At 37.1% G+C, this 23,863-nt stretch overlaps 1 protein-coding gene across 3 annotated transcripts in view; it reads left to right on the top strand.

Annotated features, from left to right (window-relative positions):
• Nucleotides 1-23,863, top strand: part of CDK19 (cyclin dependent kinase 19) — a 130,790-nt gene that overhangs the window by 53,141 nt on the left and 53,786 nt on the right. For all 3 annotated transcript variants that reach the window (XM_074862292.1, XM_074862293.1, XM_074862294.1), the window contains one exon: nucleotides 10,937-11,077. In XM_074862292.1, coding sequence (XP_074718393.1) covers nucleotides 10,937-11,077 — 141 coding nt within the window. The remainder of the gene's footprint in view (nucleotides 1-10,936; nucleotides 11,078-23,863) is intronic.

Below are 23,863 nucleotides of genomic sequence, written 5' to 3'. Positions count from 1 at the left end.
TATTTTAAAAGTTTTCTTCATCAAATTCAGTGTACACTGAGAGTTTGTGTATTTCTCACAGTTGGTGAAAGTGATGATGAATAGAAATACAGCAGCCAAGACCCTGTATGGACAGAATGTATTTGTGCATCAAATGAGTTTACTCATTTTATAGAACAACCATATTTTACTGCTACATTGAATGACATGTTTAAAACACCTTTTTTCTAACCTTTTCCATTTGAACTTACTTTGGGCATGTGGTGATTTTTCACATGATTTAACAGTTTTAGGTAAAGAATCACTGCAGTCTAATGGTCTTGCCACTTCTCACATCTGGCTGGGTATTGGTCATTATCTCAGTGAAGTTAATTCTTTTCTATTATTTGAGACTGAAATGTTTGTTACACTAGTTATTTGATGTGAACTGGTCTCCCTCCCACTTCCTAACCCTCTTACTTTTTTTCTATGGAACATGCTACACAAATCATTTCTCCTTCCCTGTATAATTGCCCATGTTTCCTTGCTTCTTAAGCCTTTGCCAGGAATTCTTTTTTCTCCCTTGCTTAAAGTTAGACATGTTCAAGGCACTCTTGATTCTGGCTTAACCTTGGTCCTCATTTCCTTTACTGTCAGCACTTCCCAAGCATCGCTCTTAATTCCCCTTTTGTCTCTTTTGCTCACTCCCAACTTTGTGTCTTTTTCCACGCTGCCTCCTACACATGGAACAGCCTCCCAATTAACGTACGTAAAGATCCTTCACTATCCTCCTTCAAAAAACTCCTGAAAATCCACTTATTTTGTAACGCATTTCAGTAATAACACCACTTGTCATTCTGTCTGTGTTGTGTTGTGTTTTGCATTTCCTGTGCTTTACAGCTTGTGCCCTTTCAGCTCTTTGGGGTAGAAATTGTAATAGGGGATTGGCACATTTTGTTATTGCTTAGCACCATGTGCTCCCCCAGTACTACATGAAACCAAAATAAGTCTATTCATTGTGGGTATCAGTTTAGAAGGATTTAAATTTTGAAATTGTAGATGTGCTGGCACTACAGTCACGTAGATTCTGGAGACCAACCATTTCAGGTGTGGGTAGTTTAGAGTTACTTACCAAAATTTGTCTGTAAGTATGGGAATCGACCTTCTGTTCAAAGCTGCCCAGCTTTAGTAACTCCTATTGGCTTCAATGAGAGGTCTAAATGCTCATCACTTACAAAACATCAGATTAATTAAAATCATTACATTTTTCAACTTCTGTACTGGAAACATTTGGCAAGAGATGAATAAACTATATTAGATGCTATCTTATTCTGTTCATTTTGTAATACTGAAAAAAAAAATTGTCCCATTCTAATGAGGAAAAGTAATGGTGCCAATTAAGCTTATTAAAAAGTTCTTTTATGGTGAGCAAGAAATTTTCTTTTTTACTTTGCATTTCATTCCCAAGGATTAGACTGCTCAAATATGAAATCTGAGTATAGATAGCAGCATACTTCATAATTTGCTATAACTTCTGTTGATACCATTACCAGGGGATGAAGAAAGCTATGCTAATTTGAACTACTTTTGACAGGTATTGGTGAAGATTTCTTATGTTGTTTTTGCCTACAGACATAATCACGGTTAAATAACTAAGCCTATCAAAGATTTTTTTTCTTCATCACCTCTCAAGTTACATTATTCAAAACAATGCAAAACCATTCATGAGATTACAATAAAGAACATCTAAGAATATAGGAATTCTTTCGACCAATTGATTTATAACTCTTGTTTGCTTTAATTACCAAAATTCTTGGTGTAATCCACAAATTATTTCCTTACGATTTTTCTTGGCTGTTAGTCTCTGTCAACTGGTAAAGTTCTTAGGCTGTTGGATGTGCCACATATGTTAATTTATAGTGTATTGTCTACACTGTCATCACTGTTTATATATGCTCATGCTATGAAGTAAATACAAGATTCCTTAGCTTGTATCTCAGTGTAAAAGGAGCACTGACACAAGGTTTAAAATGTCTATGTCCACAGATGCTATTGAGTGTCTCATACATTATAGGCTACATCCTTTCTTAACTGCTGATAACTTGCTTCAGTGTCACACCTTTATATTCTGGTTGTCCGAAGCTTTCAGCTTCAGATGTTTATAGCTACAGAACCAACCATCTCCTGTTCCTTCTCTTGTGAGGAACATTCCTTTTTCAATATCTACTCATAAGGTCTTGGATGCTTTTAATCCAAATTGTATCCAGGTTTTCTGCCTTGATTAATTTATGTTGAGATAAAAAAAAATGTAATTCAGTTAACATATCGCTGAGTTAATCTTAAATCCGTGAGTGGAATTGATACTATTTAGTTCTTCCACTACAGAGTTAGAACTTCATAGTCTTACAAACCTATTCATGGATTAAATCTTTCCAAGAAAAAGTGTAATTCCTTCAACTAATAGTGTATTTTTCTGTTATGTTCATTTTTGGCCTTTTAAAAAAAATTTTTCTTAAATGCATGAGTTTTTGCTGTCTTATCACTAAGAAATAACTTATTTTCCTATTCAACTTTTATGTATGTTCTTATTTTACTTGAGTCTTAAGTTGTGTACTGCTGTCCAGAACTTCCTATGTAAAGCTCATGTATTTTAAGACATTATTCAAATTTATATGAAAGTATTAAATGCATGATGATTACTTAATTGGACTTCAAGAAGAGTTTGATACAAATGAAGTCTGCTCTGGAGGCAAATTCTATTCGTTGTCAGTGTACTTGCTGTTAGCCATTGGGGAGATTATAGTATTTAGAGCTCCAGTAGTCCCGGGAGAGTACTCCTATACTTTTACAGCATCAGATTTTTAGTACTGGGAATATTTTCTAAAGCACACATTCAATGTCTTCAATTCCATCGTCTATATTCTTAAATAGGATTTTTGATTCCACACAACATTTTTGTAACTCTCTTATATTCTGAATTGATAGAGTATCCACTTTTCTAGCTATGTTAATTCTCAGAGTCTTTTAATATGTGTGTGTAAGTTCAGAGCTTTAAGATCCCCTTTTCTGGAAATGTATGTTGTAATTAAATGAGAAGCTTCTGAAATTTCTTTTTAATCTCATCCTGAAAAACAGTGACATTTTTATCACAGTAAGGTGTGTTGAATGTGGTTTATAGCCATAAAAAACATTGGTTCTTAATAAGTGATTAAATAAATTATTAACTATGATGTGATAATATTGCATGTGATGATACGGTCACTATCCAAGACCAGTTAAACAATGATCTGAGTATTTTTTTAGGTTTGGTTGAATGTTTCTCTCTTGTTATTAGATTCCAGTGGTCGCTAACAACTAACTACTTAGCAGCAAATACCACTAAGAAACATGAAGTAAAATTAATCTTGAAAGTATTGTTGATAATAAAAATATATGGATGGACTGGCTTTGTATTATATGAAGTACTTGTTATGTATATATTCTGCTTTTTAAAAATACAGGGTAGAGATCATAAGCATAGTTGTACGTACCTAAAAATAATCATCAAATAATGGAAAGGAGAAAATATTCTTCCTACATGTGAATTTCCTAACACTATCTGACTCTCTCAATAGACAAATAAATATATGTAATTTCAGCTAACAACTATGTGAATAATGTTGCTAGATGCTAAATGAAATTGTGAGGGTGTTGCATAAGGATTTCTGCAAGTTTGCACGTTTGTTTAATCACATGAATATTTTCTAATAGATCTGAGTTTTAAAGTATTCCTCAAATATGGTGTAATCAGTTACAATTCTTTCTTCTACTAGGCTTCAGTTTAGCTCTTAATCATGAGGATAATTCAGATGCTAGCTGATCACAGATACTTTTATATACATGAAAATACTTTTCTCAGTGTAGCAGTTTTATTTTTTTCTCTTTTAATTTTCTATAGTCATGTGTATATTTTTGTTTTAATTCGATCCTGCTCCACTAGGTGATTGTGCCGTCTTCGCTGTCATGTGCATATTTACCAATATAGAATTCTGCTAGCTGGCAGAAGGGCAAAGGGGCAAAGATTTGTTGGAATGGGCTGGCATAGGTTTTGACTGCTTTAAAGTTACAATTTTTATTGTCAGCCGTTGTTACAGAAAGTCTTTATAGCATGATTTATCCCTTCCGAATATAACGGATGGGGTCTTTTTGACACTAAAGTGATGGCTCGATTTCTTGCAGAGAGCGGCGCCATTCCTTGTTGATAGCTGTCTGTTCTGAGAATGTGCTTGTCACTCACAAAACTTGCTTTTTCTGCCAGATTTATAGGGATTTGAGATTAGTTTATGTGGGTTCCTTTTCTGTACCACAAAGCATGAGAATTGGAGGTAACAAGAGGTAGGAACAGACTTCAAAGACAGAGGTAAGGGTGCAAAAGCATAAAGTGTGTGAAGAATTAATATGAACAGAGCGGCATGAATACTGAGTGTTTCAGATACATGCTGAAAGGGTAGCTGAATTCTGATGTTTTTATTATCATTGTGTAGAGTTATTTTGACATATTTAGGTCTGAAAGATATAGAAGACCTAGAAAGACCCCAGCAAAAGCTAGGAAAATTATACTGAATCTATTTGTCTGCTCTGTGCTTCAAAACTTAGGTATTTAAAGCAAGTTGGCATTAGCAAAGTTAGTGTATTAAAGCTCCTTTCACTGTTACTTAAAATGTTGACCTCTTGTTCCTTGGGAACTGATTTTTTTATTAGGAAGTTTGGTTAATGACATTCTAAAGAAGGTACTTGGTGATGGCCATGTACTGGCATCATTTAGAGGGAGTGTGTTGAGGCATATTTTTTTTTCCCACTCCTCTTTAGAAGGACTGTTATGTGTTGGTTGCTGTAATGCTCTCAAACTGGAAACTTAAGTGATTGCAGTAGAAATACTTTTACCCACTTCTGTTTTGATTTTATTTTATCTTACTTGTGATATACCTTTGGCAAAATTTTTTTTAGTGTCTAAAACTTTGGTGTCTGAGTCCTAAGTGTAGGAATATGAAACTGTGATTTATTTTGGAACAGCAAACAAATGTTACTCAGGTTAGTTAGAACTATCTTTGTTTCCTCTTTGAAAATTGTGTGAACAATGCATGGTTAGTTTTTATACCACCTTTAAATTTTGATTTATTCTTCCATAGTCTTTTAAGTGCTTTAGGTTTGCAATGTTGATTACATTTGTTTGGGTATTGATTCCTGAACAGAAAAAATGGAAATAATTTTATGTTTGAAGTGAGACTTGAAGCCATATAATCTGAATTTTTCTCTCGACTTTGACACAGATTTAATGTGTATCCAAGCTTCCATATCTTTAATATTAAAATGTAATTTTACTTTTTACTGGTGCATTGACATAATTATGTTTTATTCTCAAAGGTTGGATTAGAGATTGGATAGAACAAAGGGTTTGTGCTGAAGTGTGGGAGCAAACAGACTATTTCAGTAGGGAGAGGCATCTCAACATGATTGCGTTTCAGTTTGATGGAGATGCATGTATTTTTGAAACAAGCATTGCCTTAAGCAGTGGAACTCAAGTAGTCAGGTTTTCTAGGGGGTTGTGTTTGATCTCATGTCTGTTGAGGTGGGACCTCACAGTGTGACTTCATTTAGCAGACATGCATAAAATCTCTCCTTTAACTGGCTTCCTACTTCCATGAAAACTTTCCAGGTCTGAGTTGTTTGCTTGTTTTAACCTCTGTCATACTGAACAGCAATTCTCAGGAATGGGGTGATACAAACACAGAGAGAGTATGTTTGTATCAGATTAACTTCCTTGGAAGCAGGCTAGAATTAGGATCTTTTTGGATGGTCATTTAACTGCTGGGTAAATACTAGGGGTTTTCATGGAACAAACTAAATGAGTTTGTTCTATATTGTCATGCATTATGTTTACTTTGTTTATGGTGGAGGATTTAAAAAATGTACATTCTTCCTCATCAGCCAATTTTCAAACCAATTTTAACACTAGGTAACATAGAAGACAAACGAACTATTAGATTAAATATTGTTTCATGAGTCACCACTGTATTTTCTTTTCCAATGCTTAGCTCTGTTTCACTTCTTTATCTATTATTGTTTAGATGGTCTTACTGAAATAAGCCAGTTCATCTGTTTTTCCTCTCAATTTTATTACATTTTTTGAAGTTGAAAATTGGAAATAAGTAGTTAGTAAATAAAACCAATAGTCCCAGAGATGGCAAACAGCAAATTACAGCCAGTCTCTGGAAGCTTCATTACTTTTCTAGAATGTTAATAAATGTATACTTTAATGTTGGTCAGTGAAATATTAATTTAATTTAGAATATAGATTTATAGCCACTGCCACAAAGTTGATGCCTTGTTTAAATTTAAAACAATACATAAAAGCAGTAGTAATATTTTTGTATTATGTTTATATTCAAAAGTGAATACCTAATTGGCTCACATTTTTGGAATCCAATCAGTGGCAACGTGTTTTTAAAATTTAGTAATCTGAAAATACAGATGTACAGAAAAGGAAAGTGACTTGGCTACTTTTGCTGAATAGATTTGAATATTGCTTGGAGTTTCATTTACCTTGTATGATGTGTTGTTCTTTCATTTTGAAGCACTTCAGGTATATCAGAAGGAGAACTTGCATCTGCAATGTTCTAATGAACTAATTAAAATGAAATTGTGATGGGACAACATTGTGGATGGGTTTCTGTTCTCTAGCATGTGACTTGTATAATGTGCACTGACAATTAAGGCTTCCCCAAACTTTTGCTGAATGTGTCTGGGTGTTTTCCAGCTTTTGTGGCCAGATGATCGATCACAATATGGGAATTAAGTTATCTTTAGGGAGTGACAGTGAAAAAAGGCATGGAGAATGCTGAAGCTGTTTGACCCCCTGTCTGCTTGTCGTCTTGCTGCAAACATGCCTCTGACTTGACTGGATTCTGGAAGTCCTCATGTTTTGTTCTTAGTGATTATCCATTAGGGGTAAGATTCAGCAACGACCTTGAGCATACCTAAAGGTTAGAAGCTGCGATGTCCAAACACACATTCTGGTTTCCGGAGAGAGATGCAGAATGTCCTTCATACCTGTCAGGATTCAAATCTCTACTCCCAACTCATGGGACAGTGTTGAGACTGTGCTATCATGCGAAAAGATTTGTTGAATGAGAGAAAGGAGGAGTGTGGTTTTGAAACCTAGTGGTTAGGGCAGTCATCTGGGGAATGGGAAATGCAGACTACAATTCCTATAATTCCTGTAGATAATTCCATACCTTTATTAGGTCTAAGATTATGCTGTACTCAAGGCTGTACTTTGGGACTATTCAGGAAGTGAAGCTAGTAGAGGAGCCCTCATCTGCTTGCAAAGTGCAGTTATGTATAAAGAACATCCTAGTTTGTGCTGGTGCCTGCACACATTTCTACACCTGAAGTCTTGGATTTAAACTATTAAATCTTAAATGTTTTGACACGGAAAGAGCACATCTCCCTGCCATAGCTGAAGTCAGCAGAATTACTTAAGTTAAATTCCTTTAGCATAGCTGTACTGGTATGGCATCCTTTGCTTTGGAGCTTACTGTACACCTGATCTACCTGATCTTCAAAACTTTTATCAAATGGTTATGACCATTCATTTATTTCTGTTTTGATGCACTTATTTATTTTTTTAATTTGAGGAATATTTTCTCACAACAGTGGTAGGGCCATATAGATACATTTCTGAAAATATAAAGAAATAAGGAAAAGCTTGGGCTTGCTGCCTGTAGTAGAAGAGATGTTGTTCAGCAGTGGCACCTATTTGCCCTTCTGTTTCTTAGATGGACACAGCCATTAAAATTGCTGTTTAGTGTTGGTTGTGTGTGTTGGTCCTTCTTCATGTGGCTAGCTGCATACAAGAAATCAGATGAACCACCTTTTTTACAAAACTTTTGAGAGTGGGACTTGGTCACAAGCACTGTGAATTTATTTCAATGGCATGGGGCAAATTCAGCTTTTCAGTTCCCTGTACTATTTGGCCCTGCAGTATGTTTTCAGTTTAATTTTTGTTCAGTTGTCTAAACTGTGATGGGGTGAAGTTAGCAATTTGGCAAATATAAACTTCTGTAGAGTAAGTTGGCAACAATAATTTTTATTTGTTTTTATAGGCAATTGAAACTTATCTAATGGTGATATAACTTGCTTAAAGCAAAACTATCAGTTTTAATTCACTTCTGCAATTCAATAACTCTTTCAAGAAACGAGCTTGCTTTCTTAGCCTTTCTGACTGGGACAAACCACATCAGAGCAAGATGATTTAGGATGTGTCTAAGTGGTATTTCAAAGGCAGATAAGAGCAAGCTCTGCCATCTTCTGGAGCATGTGCCAGCTTTGGTAAGTGTGGTGGTGGACCTCAGCTGGCAAGTCTGGCTGGGTAACGTAGCTTAGCATTGTGCTGATTTAGTTATGCTAGCTCTGATTTAGAGGTAACTTGCATACCTAAAGCCCAGTGTAAGTGCAGATTATCTGCCTCAAAAGTTCACATAGGTGTTCTTGTGGAATGAGAGGAAGAAAGAGAGATGCTGCTGCTTTGAGTCACCGCAGGAAAAAACCTTCCCTCCTCTACCCTTGTGTAAGCTTTGCTTTGCTTAATCTAGTGGATGGCCCTGGCATACTAGTAGCTGCTTGACTGATAGTGTCTTGTTCCTGGACAGATTCTCACATCGCTTTAAACATCCGCTCAGTCCTTTAGTTTCTCATGGGACGAAGCCTTCAGCAGGGTTCCCAATCTGTTGGAAGGGCCTGGGGAGCCACACGGGAGGGTGGGGGCAGAAATCGGAGGGCACCAGCCTGGTGCTGTCGCACTCCTTTCCTCCAGCGGTACCAGAGGGGCTGTGGTAGGGCCAGAGGCAGAGTGTTCCTCCTCAGTGCATCTGTGGTTAGTTGTGTCCCCTTCTGTCCCTTGGGACTGTTTTTCAGTTTCATTTTCTGTATGCCTTTATTATAAGGAATAATGTTTTGTGTGGATACTAGTCAGTTTTTAAATGGGTATAGAAATCCCTTTTAATGATTACGTGCACCTTGAAAAAGGGCTGGACTGGGTTTACAGGTCTCTGTGTTGTGACATTTTCCTGTTGGTGCCCCTATATTTTTTCATAAGCATTCATGTGTATTAATAAAGGTACTCATTTGGGAGTTTATGGTATTGTTACTGCTTTATAAATCATATTGTAATTACATATGAAGGTCGTTATCTGGTGAGCACTGTGCGGTGCTGGAAGGTGGGGACTCCCAGATGAAGTTTTAACACAGAATCTTCTTGTGACATGACAAGAAAAAAATAAATGATCCCTTAAGGCTTTCCGTTACAGTTTTCAGAGTGATTGCACAATTAAAGGATCAGGTACTAAGAGCTTGTTTTGTTTACTGATCCTAATTTGTATATTAAAAATTGATAATCCTGTAGATTTCTTCTGTACTGTTTTCTAAGACACAGCCATCACTGTTGTAAGAGTGGAAGGCTCACTGGGAGCATTGCTGTTGATAGGGAGTAAGCAGGCTGTTCTGATTTATTTGGGGTTTTTTGCTTTCTTTTATTTCTCTTTAAACAATATTGTCTACACCTTTGCTAAGCATGATTTGACAGTGGCTAAAGTACTGGTGACAGCCAGAGGTAGCATTTACCATGAGAAAACATTAACCCGTTAGCATTTTCATTGGGAGCAGTAGCGACAAACTTGGCAGGGGGTGGTGGTGGAGGGAGCAGAGGTTCAATGAAAGCACAGCCGTTGGCTACCTCTTTAACCTGGGGAGGGGGATGATCTTGAACTAGACAAATCCTATTTAAAGAATTGGGTAATTAGTAGTCTTGTCACTCTACAGATTAGCATTTTGAATCGCTTTCAGTAAAAATGCAAACTGCCTTTATTATTTCTGTCTTTCAAAAAGCAGATAATTGAAAACTATTTTGTTGAGTTGCTTCTTTGAATTGCCTTCAAAAAGGAGATTTTTTTTTTAATCTGAGTGAATGGATTTAGTTGTTTGCTGAACAGCAATATGTTAAAATTTGGTTTGTGCCTTGCACAGCCACACCTTGTCCAAGGATTGAAAAGGTATAAGGCCCTCACCCCACTTTATTTCTTGTAGGAGACAGCAAAACCAAACCTAACCTACTATATCCACACTGATCTTACAATAAATATTAATTAGTTTATGAATATTTCATGATCTCTTAGCAATCTTTTCATGATCTTTTTTTCATTCCTTCAAATGACTTAATGCTGGGGTCCCTTTCTGCATTCCATGTTTTCAAGTGGTATTTGTCCCCCTAGTGGGCTAACTGTCTCTGTAATCCAAGAGCCACTACCTTGTTATCATCAGTGAAGTATGCAGCCAAAACTTGGAAGTGAGAATATAACCATTTTTAGATGTTTGGATATGATGTCACCCTAATGATGCGGGGGTTTTGGAGTCTTTGTTCCTGTCATACCCCACCCCCCCCCCACCCCCCCAATATTTATTGAAATATTTATTGAATCTCTTTCCACTGGGATTCTGATTTAGGGGGAAACAATAATGTATGTAGTTGCAAGCATTCTGTCCTGGGTGTTTTTGGAGAGGGGGATGGAAGGTGTGAAACCATAGAGTGCAGTCCTCCTTCTGGTAGATACTGCTGTTTGGAAGCTTCTGCTCTAGCAGCTGTGTATAAGAGGATCCCAAATGGGGAGAAGGGAGGGAGGGGAATGTCTAAGATCCTTACTGGAGGTAAGTAGTCAGTCCTTAGATATTAATAAAAGCCTGACAGCTGCTTTTTTAAACCAACTCAGAGAATAAAAACTATTTAAGAAAATGGTGAGCACATCACTATTACTTTTAATTGCAAAGTTCAACAAACTTGTATTTCATTCCATTATTTAATGTTAATAGTTTAAAAAAACCAACACAACAAAAAGCCCTTCTACTTATCTAACATGCTTTATGTTTCTACTTGTTTTGTTTCTAGCATATTATCAAGTTTCACCGTGCCTCAAAAGCAAATAAAAAGCCCATGCAGTTGCCAAGATCTATGGTTAAATCCCTACTCTACCAGATCCTCGATGGAATTCATTACCTCCATGCAAACTGGGTGCTTCACAGAGATCTGGTAAGTGTTGGATGTATTACCTGGCTAAGACAGTTTCACGTGCGTGTTGTTGGGTAGGAGAAGAAAAGTCCCTATTAGTAATCTTGTGTATCGATCCGTACAGCTCTTCCTGTTATTGTTGCAGGAGACCAATGGAGACTTTAAACATGAAAACAACTATGTTTTCACATTGTTTTTATCTGAGTCATCTGAGCTCAGACAATGATGCTAGATCCGGTAAAAGGATTGCAGATATCAATATCCGAAAACAGTACATGAGCCAGCTGATATATGTTGGTTGAACATTCTTACAAGTTTGTGTATGACTTTGAAAAGGCATTTAAGTAGGAAAGTGATTGATACCCTTGTACATTGTTTGGCTTACGTGCAAGTTACCATAAAAGCTAGTGAAAGAGTAGTTTTATCATGGACTATTTCTTTTCCATGTGGTATTTTTTCTGACCGTGGGAAGAGAACTTTGAAAGAGTTGTCATCTTGAAATTTCTCATGACCTGAGGTGGCTCTTTAAGTTGACTGCAGATTACAAGGGCAGCCAGTTGCCTTGTCTTAGTTACCCTTTTCCCCTTAAAGTTTTCCTCCACTCCTCATACTTAAGTGAAGTACTACTGAGGCTTGCAAAAAAAGGCATACTAATAGGGGTATAGTGCTTGCTGCCACTTGCATTGTAACTAGAATTTTTGGCATGAGACAAACAACATGATGGTTAATATGCCAACTCTGTTCTAACAGTTACGCTTTTGTAACATCAGTAGTAGGTATGGTAGGAAATGTAGTGTAATCTATGTATAAAGCCACTGCTTTTATTTGGTTATTTTTCATAGTTGCCCCAGTACATCAAAATAGGGATGCATGTCCAGAAACTTAGTCACTGATTAAGTTTTGTGAGACATAGATTGTTCTTGAGTCTTTAATAGTAAACAGGGACTTGGATTAATTTTTGGATGTACAGCAAATGTTTTCTTAAAAGATATGAATAAACTAAGTCAGGCCTGCAATATAAGTCACAGACATCTTCTGAAATAAATTTTATTTAATTTTTGTCATAATACCTAATAAGAGTGGCCACAAGTAGGGTTTCAGGTTTTGGTATGGGTCATTTTTTTTTACCTTGTTCTTTGGTATTGTCAGTTTTTCTGTTAAATTACAGATGTTAGTATATTTGTGTGGGTTTTTCTGTTTTGTTTTGGGTTTTTTTTTCTGTCTTTGGAATAACAGCCATGAGCAAAAGCAGGAAGCAAGTACAACTGTGATTTTCATGCTACAATTATTACTTTCCTAATGAGACAGCTGTTGCTTTGTCAGTGCTGAGATGTAATTAGATACAGCTTGAGAAGGAACACCTGAAAAGTCTATGTTCAGCTATGTTTAAGGGAAGTGTATGTGTTCATAGAACTATTAAATATATATACAGTCAAATGCCATACATGAACTTGATATCTTGATAGGAAATACAAGATGGTATCTAAAATAATAATAACAAATACCCCGGAGACATTTCTTGCCTGTGTTGCTATTTCCAGCCTGCAGCACCAGGTGTTTTGCATGACTAGTGCTGCTACTTTACAGGTTTTATCTGTTGTTGATGAGCTGCAGCAAAAAAAAGACAACTATTTTTCATGGCTCTGGAATGATAGTGCTTGACTGATGTTGGCATAATTGAGAAGAGAGCACGGAAATTTGTGAAGTCTTAATAAGTGTTCTTGGTATGTGAATAAATTTAAGCTAATGGATTCTGGGATACCTCAGTGGGAGAAAGGAAACCATTTAAAAAATTGCTTTGGTACACTAGTGATTTAAAGGTGTATTCAGAATCTTTTGCCTTTTTAAAAATCATGGCGGAATTCTGAAGAATTCAGGTATTTTAAATAGGTATTTTGTCTTGAATGCAGTAAGAAAAAACATGTTATTCTGGATGTGTCCTGTCTGCTCTCAAAATTAGGAGTTAATGTAATAATTTAGTAACTAATTTAAATTCTCAGTTAACCAAAAATTTTATATATCTTTAATTTTTATTCATATACTCATACCTGTTATTTTTGGTTCTAAGAATGGTACCCCAGGCATGATTTCACTGGGATTGGTTTCTTGCATAATATGTAAATACCAAGTCTTCAGTGTCTTTTGAAGATGGGGAGCAGTTTGGTGTTTTTCTCTTAGCTGTTTTATTTTACATCTGCTGGAAAAATATTTTTCTATTTTATGTAAACCAAATTTTGCATCAAGACACCTTGTACTTTTCTGGTTTAATATAACTCTGTTCTTACTATTTTTAGCATGCATTTGGAAGTAGACCAAAGATAGTGACATCCATAAAAGTCATGTTATGCTTATTTAATTGCTTTTTTATTTTTTAAAAAAAAATAGATTCTCCAAGAATATTTATCATAATATTAGTCAAATTCTCCTGAGCCATGGAAATAACCTTTAGAATTTCTTTAACAAATGTTGCAATGAAAAAACAGAAACATGGGAGGTTAGGTATTTGCAAGAGGACTTGCTTGGAGGTATTTGAAGAACACTGTTTAAATCTAAATTTGATACTGTCTTAAGGAGCTTCTAAAGAAGTTAGAATACCAAATATGCTTTTTAGAAGACCCTGGTTCTCAATGGATCCATATTTTTAGATACCTTAAAATTGTTACTTTTATTTTTAAGATGAGAAGTAACCAGGAAAATCATGACAGAGTAATAAAACTCTGGTGAACAGTGTCAACTTTTAGACTTGCAATACATGTCCTGTCCTTGGGCTGAGTTAATGGGTCTCCACAAGGAGACAGTCTCACTCCCCTCTTCACTACCATTAGGCACTGCCACCCATTTTAATGGCCCAGTGGGTGACACTCACCTGACTCATGGTGAGCTCATTCGTGGAGTTTAACCACCAGAAAGTATTCACTCTTCTCCTGCAGAGCTTGTTTTCTGCAGGATTAGCTCCCTGAGGGATCTGACTGGGAGCCTACATGTGTGTGGGAGCTGGTGCAGAAGCAGGGTGAGGCTGGAGGTGGCGGCAGAAAGCTCAATGGGTAGTTCTAGGATCATCTGCCATTAGATCATTGTTAAAATGCACCTTTTTAGATCTTAGATGAAAGTACAAGTGTTTTTAAAAGATTAAATTCAATTGTGGGTCTAAATCAGTGTAACTTTTATGTTTATCTTGAATCTCTTCTGATGTAAGATTTATATCAAACTCCCAACAGAAGTCCAAATTTAGGAGAGTGCCCAAACTGAGGCAAATTGCACCACCAAATACACTCACGCTCATAATTCTAGAAATGTGAAAATAATTTAGTGTAGTGTATCTTTTAATTTCTTATATTACTGGGGTTATTTTGTTTTTGGCGTTCTTATCCTGAAGGTAGTTGAAAGGTGCTAAGTGACTTTTTAGGTATAGGTTTTTAGCTAAGCTGTTAATTTCTGTCAGGTAAAAAATATTCAGCAGTAACTTTATGGCAAGATTCAAACCACTACAGAATACAGGACAGTAGCATTAGAGTTTTGATTTCTTTGAATAGCACCGTCTCAGTTTATACACCTTGGAGTTGACATAAGTCTATAAAAATCCATATATTTGTTCTATAAAGCCATTTGCAGTGGGATTTTGTTGTTGGATTGCATGTTGTTGAGCAGCGATAATTTTTCCTTTTCAACATAGCAGCATTCCTGAAAGCCCAGTGTGAGAGGAGGGAAGCTTTGCTGTCTCTGCTAGCTGCTGGGGCATTTCATTAAGAACAAGAGGTTAATATAGCTACATAGTAGAGAAAGAATCTTTTGGTACTAAGCTTTTGTTTTTTAAAATGCTCAGTATATGCTGTGAGCTCTCCACATGAAGGAGTTCTAAAGTTGTGCTCTGTACCTTGAGTCAATAGCAAGTTAGAAGATGCAGCATGTGGAGTGGAGTTTTTCAGGGTATTATAACAACTTTGTCCCCTCCTCCCCCAAATGTGAGTTATTTAGATTCTACAGGAATGTTCAACAAAGGCCTTACTTCACAGAGACGTCTAAAAATGGAGATCTTCCATACACCGTTCACAGTGGGCGTTCATGTTAGCAACAGAAAGGATTTTGGCACTTTTTCTTGTGCTAATAACCCTTCTGTAGTTGATGTTAGTTGCTTAAGGACAAAAGCAGGCAGAGACCATTTCCTTTAGAACCTGATAAAAGCAATTTCTATCTGTAATAGGATGTATTTTCCTGGAGGGACGTATTATCTATGAGGTGTTTTCAGTGCACAGAAACCATATTGAGGAATTCATTTAAGATTCCACTTACGTCCTTGAGCATTTCTTTAGAATATTGCTTAATGTTATTAAAACTACTGGTTGAAAAACAAGTGGTGGAATCAAACTCGCAGATTTCCACCCTCCCCTTGCTCCTAGGATTGTGTTAAATGGTTGCTTTCAGCATTCTGAAATCGGAAACTTGCTCATTGCAATAGTCATATAAACTAACCCTATAAAATGAGCCAAGTTCCTAAGTGTTTTTATTATAATTTTAAGTACTTGTCAACTAAGACTTTCCCAGTTTCTCTTGTATTGCCCCTCTACAGCTTTGAATGTATAAATTGACTGTGTGTGTTGTTTTACAAATCAGAGATTAGCTTACAGCAAAAGTCTTTTAGATGGAACAACAGTGATATAGGTGAAAATAGTCGCTTTGACGCAGCTTTGAACTCACAATTTCGATTTACATACAGAGGGCAGAGTTAACTTGTTCTGATGGAACAAAAGGTGTCCATGAGTCTTAAATTGCAGAGATTTTTTTAAAAAAACTCCTTTTCACTCTAAGCATTGATTTGTATTATTCTCTTTAGACAAAGATTTAGGTGTCTAAAGTATAAGTGAGACAGAGGGTAGATTCTAGATGAGGTGGTTCTGTGGGGAGGTTTGGATATACAACTTACTGTTGATGCAGAAGGAGGCCATGCTGCCTCTACTCCTCTCTGTCCACTGTGCTCCTCCTTCTCCTCCAAGCTGGGGATTGGCAAACTAACATGAGTTAAAATTAGACTCATGAAGAAAAGGTTGATCTGTACGCAAGTTCATTCCCTGATCTGGTTCAGCCTGCAATTACACAAATGCTTATGTGAGGTGGATATATGTGCAAGATGGATATATGTGTGGGAGCCAGGTGGACAAGGATGGGACATAAGGGAAGGGTAGACTCCATTTTCAGTGACATTGTCCTATTCTGCTGGCAGTGTTAAGGTTATGATCTGTAATCCTCCTCATCCTTAACCATTTTTGTACCTGTAAATTTGTTGATGCCTAGCTTTTGGCCAGCAAGAATAAAATGAGCACCTGAAATTTCTCAACATAAGAAATCTAAGATTTGCTGGTTTGAGTTGTGTTTTCTGAGGAATTCAGTTACAGTTGTTTGAAATAGTATTTTTGCCAGTGACAGAGCAGAGTGAGCCTGTTTCTCAGGTCCTCCAGTTTACAGTCTAAGATGTCTTTATAAATATACTTTCTTTGACATTTAAAGAAGATGTGGACAGCAGTTGTAAGGAAAGTGTACTTTTCCATACTTCTGCTGTGGAATAGAATGGCTGGTAACGTGGCAGACTTCTGCAACCAAGTGAGTAAATCCTGAAGCAAATTCTGAGTGTAGGGTCTTTATATACTGCAGGACAGGTCTTATGGTGGTATTCAGTGAAGAAAAGTTGTTGTAGTGAAAACTTAAGGATTGTTTTCATCACTCAAAGACAGCAAACATTGTAGAGTTTTGAAGCTGATAGGTACAACAACAAAGTGGAGATAATAGTTGAGTTTGTGGCTTATATTACTAAGAGATGCAGGATAGAAGTAAAAGATGGGGAAGAAAAACAAGTAAAAGGAATCTCAGTGGGAAACTGAAGCAGAGATGGATTATTTTTTTCAGAAGACAAAGCCAATGGAGGGAGCAAGAAGAGCCAATGAAAGTCTTCCTGCAGCTCTGTCTTTCAGCCATCTCTGTGTACATGCCCTGCAACACTGTGCATCACTTTTCCTCACTGGCAGCTAAGACTCATTTTTCTCAGGATTTTTGTGATGTCCCACCTCATCATTTCAGTCAGGCTCAAATCTTACTTGAGCTGGCCTTTCCTTGACTCTTCAGCTGCCAAGTGGGCTAAGCTGGTGATGCTTCCATGTCCATGTGTGGTTTTCTCAGGGTAACCTTTCCTCTCCGAATCAACCTTCTCACTCTAATTTCACTAAGGGATGGGAGGGAGGAAGAATCCAACTGTGACAAAGCCTTTGCCACTAGTTTCTCATCTCCAGCTTTTTTATTACCATCCCCTTGTCTCCTAAAGCAGAAGATGATCATGTATGCGTTCTGTAGTTCGCTTCGCTATGTTGTCTGTATTAACAGAAGCTATTTTCATTGCATGCTTAAGCTAATCAGTTTGTGTTTCTTCCTGGAGTGGGTTATGGAGTGTCCATGCACTTCTGCCACCTTCAGAATTTATGGTGTGCTAATCTGAGCATTTTTGGTAGAAGGACATAGCAGACAGCTGAGGTTTGATATAATTTTGACTCCGCGTGTCTGTTTATATAGTGAATGTCTATAGACAGCCTTTAGGATGATCAGACATGTGAGCTCCCAGATTCAGGCTTCTTAACAGGTTCCCTGAATACCCAGCCACTGCAGTAATAGTAACCCCAGCATCTTTCCAAGGGTAGATCTTTAACAGAGCCAAGAGATGCCTGTGTGCTGACCAGTGCCAGCTCTGGCTGGCCATGATTGCACTCAGGGCAAGCCGTCTTCTCTGGTGCTCCAGCTCCCCATCTCTTGTGGAGTGGTGTGTAGTGGATGATGCAGTGGTTGGTCTCTCTCAGGGTTGTTTGGAAACCATAGCTGTCTGGAGACTGTGGGTTTTCTCCTGTCAGAAGTAAAGCAGGATGGGAAAGCCCAAACTGAAGGGGCCAGACAGATGACTCTGTGGCAGTCGACAGCTTCTGTCTCCCTCAAAAGCACAGCCTATTCAGAAATGATAAAACTAATTAGTGTTTCATCTTCTAAATCTGATCATTTTTGATTTAAAAAAAAATCTATTTACTATTAATTTATTCAGAATATTTTAAATGATCCGTTGTGATGATTGTATAGAATACCAACATTTTAGTAAATTTTCAGTAATTCAATTATGAGGTATTTAATAAAGCTCCAGCAGTTTTTAGATTTTTGGTTGACTTGTAGTTTAGGGACTAATTAAAAAACCAGTCATTTTCTCATAGTAATCATCCTCTAGCCAGTATGTAAATCTGAAGTCTCTTACCATGGATCTGTACCTGGAACTTTGCTACCACATTACACAACTCAACCTCTCTTTGCCTGTGTTTCCCAATCTGTTAGCTATTTTTGGGTCTAATTTGTAGCTTACTGCTTTATGTGCTATGAAATCTTGGAGTGAAAGCAGTATAATATCTGTGGTTTATGTAGTTAACTATTTTTTTTTGTTGTTTGATACTTTTCTTCTAATGAGCTGGAAGTATTAACAAAGACTAAGAATTAAAATAAATTGCATGTTGTATGAAGGCACCAGAAAATTTCTTAACATTTTAAGTGGATACTGACTTTTAACTTCTGCTTTCATGTCAAACCCTTTGAGAAATGAAAAAAGTCTCTCAGTACTTATTACTACTAGTTTATAGTATTTAACTACTCCCTCCTCTTCCTCCCTGTGCCCTCACAAGAAGATTTTCCAGGCCAATAAATAAGTAGGAAAGTTACCTAAAAAGCAGCAGAACTGAAGTTGTTTTTCAGTGTCTCACTGGCATTTTGCTAACCAAGTGAACTGTGGGTTTGAAAGATAAAATGTAAAATGATGAGTGCAGGAAACTCTCCTTTCACCAGCAATTCTAAAAAAGGATTTTTATGTGCTGATATCAAAAGTAAATTTAGACGTAAGTTCATGCATCCCTCTCTTGACAAGCAGCTGCTGTGCAGGAATGCAGAACTGTTGAGTCCTGCCTTCTGCCAATAATTTTGCACTGGCTTGAAAAGCTTCTTGGCCCTGTTCACCCATTTGGGCATGCACATGCCTCCTATAAATAAATGAGTCAACCTGTCTGCCAGTTTCTTTAAACTTTTTAAAAACACTCTAATTGTAATCCCCACCGTTCTGTGTCATCGTGTGTGTGTGTGCATGCATGCATGAGAAGGGTGCATGAATGTGTACAGACACGCACTCCCAACTCACATTCTTCCCTAGCTGTGTATGGATTTGGGCCTCTTAGTCCTTTATTATTCCATTGCATGATCTCTTTGGGGTGAAGGGGACTTTCCACAGTGTCAAAGAACCTTATGAATGATCATACTTAGCTTTCAGATTTCCCAAAGAGAAGGAGATGCAACCTAAACCGATGTATTTCAAGAGGTTAGACTAGACTCCATGGTGACTTTAGAAAGTGATTTGAATTTATTAGCTGAAAGGTTAACACATTTTTCCTCTTTTATATCTGGTTAGAGGATATACTTTTTTATTTACCGCTGAGGAACAACAGTATGTGATGCTTATGTGTATCTGTATGGTTACATACACGTATGCATTCTAGGTAGATGAATCAGAAATTTTACATGCTAAATAGCAAACTGAGTTTTATCAGCATATGCTTTTCGCCTTTTTCTGTTTAAATATTAAGCATATTATATTGAGGGGCACCTACTCAAAAATGGTGCATTTCTTATTACTCAGAACTTTGCTTTTCTCCTTCAGTTGTAAAAACTAATCTTCACGTGATTTAGAAAGGTGTATGAAGACATGCATGGAGTATTACCTCTACTGAGTATGTGAAAACAGCAGTTTTTCAGAGACTGACTAATGCATACCTTTTGGTTTGTGGCAAGAGTATTAAGATGATGTTTGTAGATTAATTTTTACTAATAAAAATAATTACAGTTGAAGAGAAATGTTTTACCTCAGGTTCTGAAACAAGCTTATGCCCATAAAACCCTGACTGGATATAAATTCAGATGAGTCAGAAGAAACAAAGGGACTGATTTAATGTTCTTTTGGCTGAGTTTTGCTGCTAAAGTCAACAGATGACATATGGCTTCTGTGAGCTTCGTATCTTTTCCTGAGGTGGAAAAAGGACAAGAAGGAAGCAAAATATTAAAGTAATTCTAGAATTTATTTGTTTTTTTCCTGATACAGAAAAAGCAGAAGGAAAATGTCATCTTTTCTAATAGCCCCAATTCAGATACCATCTGCTGTATGTAGGTTTCTAGTAAATACATGATGTATTTAGCTTACTGGTGCAGCTCACCAGTTGGAGTGAGCAAACTGGGTTTTGCATTCTAAATGAAAAAATGCAAAGTTTGGAAGAAGCTTTTAAAAGTTTTTCTTTTGTAAAAGACTTACCACTTTTTTCTGTTGGAGAAAGTACCCTTGGGATAATGGCTAGAAGTGTGTCTATCGGATTATTTCTGTTTGGACTCATTGCCCCTTCTGAATAAGGCTACAAAGGTTGGCACCATGTTGTTGACAAGTTGGTATTACAGTAATAGAAAATAATGAAGTTTAAAAGTAGTATGTTAAAATCGATGAAGACAACTAATGTAACAATATACAATCAAGAAAAAATGAAAACACTGCATTTCTTCATGTTGCTTGCCGTCTTGTGCTTTCTTTTGTGTGTTTCTCTTCGTTTGCAAGCATACTGTAGTTATTACTGCTCTCCTAAGATGTTTCAATAACGTTGCAGATTGTCTTGCATTTAAATTAAGCATCTTTGATCAGTGATCCAGGAAGCTGCAGTGACTAGCAAAGGATGTTAGTTTATTCCTCAATTTTGTTATGTGTGAACCTTGTCAAAGAAACTGGCTCTGCTGCAGAAAATGACTGATGAGCTGGTGCCTCACTGATGGCTTATCTCAGAGCCTCATTGTCTTCTCCAACCTCCATCCTTTCTGCTTTCTGGTTTCAGAAATCATCGGCCTTGCTGTAGCTGTAAGACCAAATACCACAGTTATGTCAGTTAAAGAAGGCGAAGGAAATCCTTTATACACTCTGAAGTGACCAACTATGTGAAGTGGTCCTCTCGGGAAGTGGGCAATAGGTCTTCAAATTTATCTTTAGGGAGGATTATGGTAGTCTTATACTTGTCCTTTTTTTTTTTTTTTTCTTCATGTAAAAGCAGCTTGGAATTAAATTTTTAAGGTATTTTAATAAATACAAGAACAAACCTTCAGCACATCTGGACCACTGGTAAAAAGTATTTATAATATTCTTTCACCTATTAACAGCGAAGCAACAAAGATTTCCAGACAGGAAAGGCTTGTCATAGTGCAAGTAGTCAGTCTTAAACACATACAGTTAGTTCTCTGTATACCAAACCTCTGTAATAACAGGGTTTTTTTTTTAAACTATTCTTTCTCTTCTCTATTGTTTTACTGCTCTCTGGAAGCTAAAACCCATGTGAATATATGACAGACATTTTGACATACCCCTGTCCCACTTTGTTCAGTGCCTCAGTGGTGTTAGAGCACAAGTTGCTATTACCTTCTGGTTTCCTTTCAGTGACTTGTAGAAGCACTTCCCCAGCAGTTCAGTAACCTTCCTGTGTTACTTTGTAAAGTAGTAAAAACAGTGTGGAAATTATTTTGTTCTATTTAATTAAGCTGCTGGCATCTGAAAAGCTGTTTTTATGTTGGGATTATGATTTTGCATTCTCTACCCCTCCCTCCCACCCCTAAGCTAGCCCCCCCTCTGTGATGCTTTGGTTCCTACTGGTATAATAAACTTTGAATATAAATTTTGGTTGCTTTTGTATTAGTTTATTTCTATTTAACCACTTCTGGGTTGGTGTTTTTTTCTGAAGAGTTTTACCTAAAAAAACAAAAAAACCCAAGAAACCCACCCAAAATAGTAATAAAAACTAAGTAAGGTGGTACTAAGAGTTTACACTTGCTTATTCTGCTAGTTTAAATATTGAGCCTAAACCCCAAAACTTAGCATGATACTGTTCTGTGTAGCTGGTGTTCTCGGATATAAGTCATGTCTAAGAAAATAATTCTGTAGGCAATATTTTGCATTCCTGAAATTCCCCTTGGAATGGGGGATTTCAGCTGCTCAAGCCATTTTGTCTTATGCTGTAATTGTTGCCAAAAGAGTGGGTTTTTCGAATGCATCTGCTATTCTACATTTTTCTTTAATCCATGAAACATGCTCGTACATTTTTACTTTGATTTGCCTTTCATATAGTTACTTTTGATGTAACAGTTGTGGATGATGATTGTTAGAATTATGAATTAAGTGCAAACTCCAGTAGGTTACATTTTAATGAGCTGATATTGACTTCTAATGCTATGAAAATTATTTTTGTGGCTGTTGAACTGCAAGTATGTTTAGCTGTTTGCCAGCTCAGCTGAAATTAAGTCTTTTAAATGGGATGTTAAAGTTTGTTTTGCTGCTTGAAATTCAGAATGTGAATTCCAGTCTGAGCTCTAAAACTGATTGCTTATCAAGTAAATATTAATTTGAATTCTTGATAATTAAAACCGAGAGAATTGCAGACCTGTTTGGGTTTTGGGTAACGTGTGTGCTTGGAATACTGGTTATCTGGATAGTATAGTAATTTTGCAGGAGCTTCTTACTAGTTTTGCTGTCAGCAAATACATATGCTGTGTCTGGCTGACTGCTGCTATTTGCTAGGACGCAGGATTTACTTGGAAGCTTATTTCTCTGTGCCTGTCTCCTTGCTCTGGTGGGGAGCTGCTGTTCTTCTGTGGTGACCGCTTCTGTAGTGGGATGGGAAGGGCTTGCAGCAGCAGTGAAGTTTTTAGGGGACCTAAAAGTCATCTTTCCTATGTAATATAAAAACACCTGAGTGTATATTGCAAGTGGTATGTTAAGTTTGAAAAAATGTTAAATCAAGCTAAACAAATCAATTGCCTAATGTACCCTCATTAAAAAATCAAGCTGTTTTCTAGTTTTATCTCATTTTCAAACTATTTCTCCTCCTGCAGTGTGGAAGTTTTGATGCTTATTTTCTCCTTGTCTATAGGGATATACATTCCTTTATAACCTGTAGTTTACTGAAGTACTGATCCCCAGTTTTGCTCACTTACAACTTTTCTTTTTGCTTCATTGGAAAAATAGTACATGCTAATCTCTCTCTCTCTCTGGGGTGGTGTACATGGGAACACTCAGGAAAGTCTACATTAACTGTTGAAATAGATTAACTAAATTGTGTTATATGTCTTTGTGGCTATTCTGAGTAGTTTGAAAGCTGTTATGCTTAATTCAGCTGTGCTGGTGTGAGGTGGTGCTGTCTCAGCCCACCCAGCCCTCCGCTGCACGGGAGGTGATGCGGGGTACCAGGCAATCAGTGATGCGAGTGTGCTTCTCTGCTGCGGCTCTCCCAGCCCGCGGTTCTGGCACTGACTTTTGCCCTTGACAAAGGTATATTTATTCCTGCCGAGGTGCTAAAGTGGGCTGGAGGGCTGCAGCAGAGGAGCCCGTTCACTGCAACCGTCTGCTGTCTGGGTGATTATCTCCAGCGGAGACGGCGTGGACTGCTAGAGGCAGTAGCATTTGAAACTGTACAGCTGTTTTTCTTGGTGCACATGGCTTGGAACCCTCCTTCAGTATTTAGGTAGTTTTAATTTAGTTGAAAAACTTAAAGCGATGGGTATGGCCACACGAACAAGTTACAGCAAGGCAGTTAGGGTGTGGATTTACTCTGCATTAGTTGCTCTGTAGTAACTGCTCACCTGCATGTTTTTATCCTGCAGAAAATGCATAGTCCTTTGATATCTCACTCCATAATGAGAGTGAGATAAAATTGCCTAATGTGCCATCATTAA

The sequence above is a fragment of the Strix uralensis genome, chromosome 3, assembly GCF_047716275.1.
Source record: "Strix uralensis isolate ZFMK-TIS-50842 chromosome 3, bStrUra1, whole genome shotgun sequence".
Classification (NCBI taxonomy): domain Eukaryota; kingdom Metazoa; phylum Chordata; class Aves; order Strigiformes; family Strigidae; genus Strix; species Strix uralensis.
Note: the sequence above shows the minus strand (reverse complement) of the source record. Positions and strands in the feature narration are given on the sequence as shown.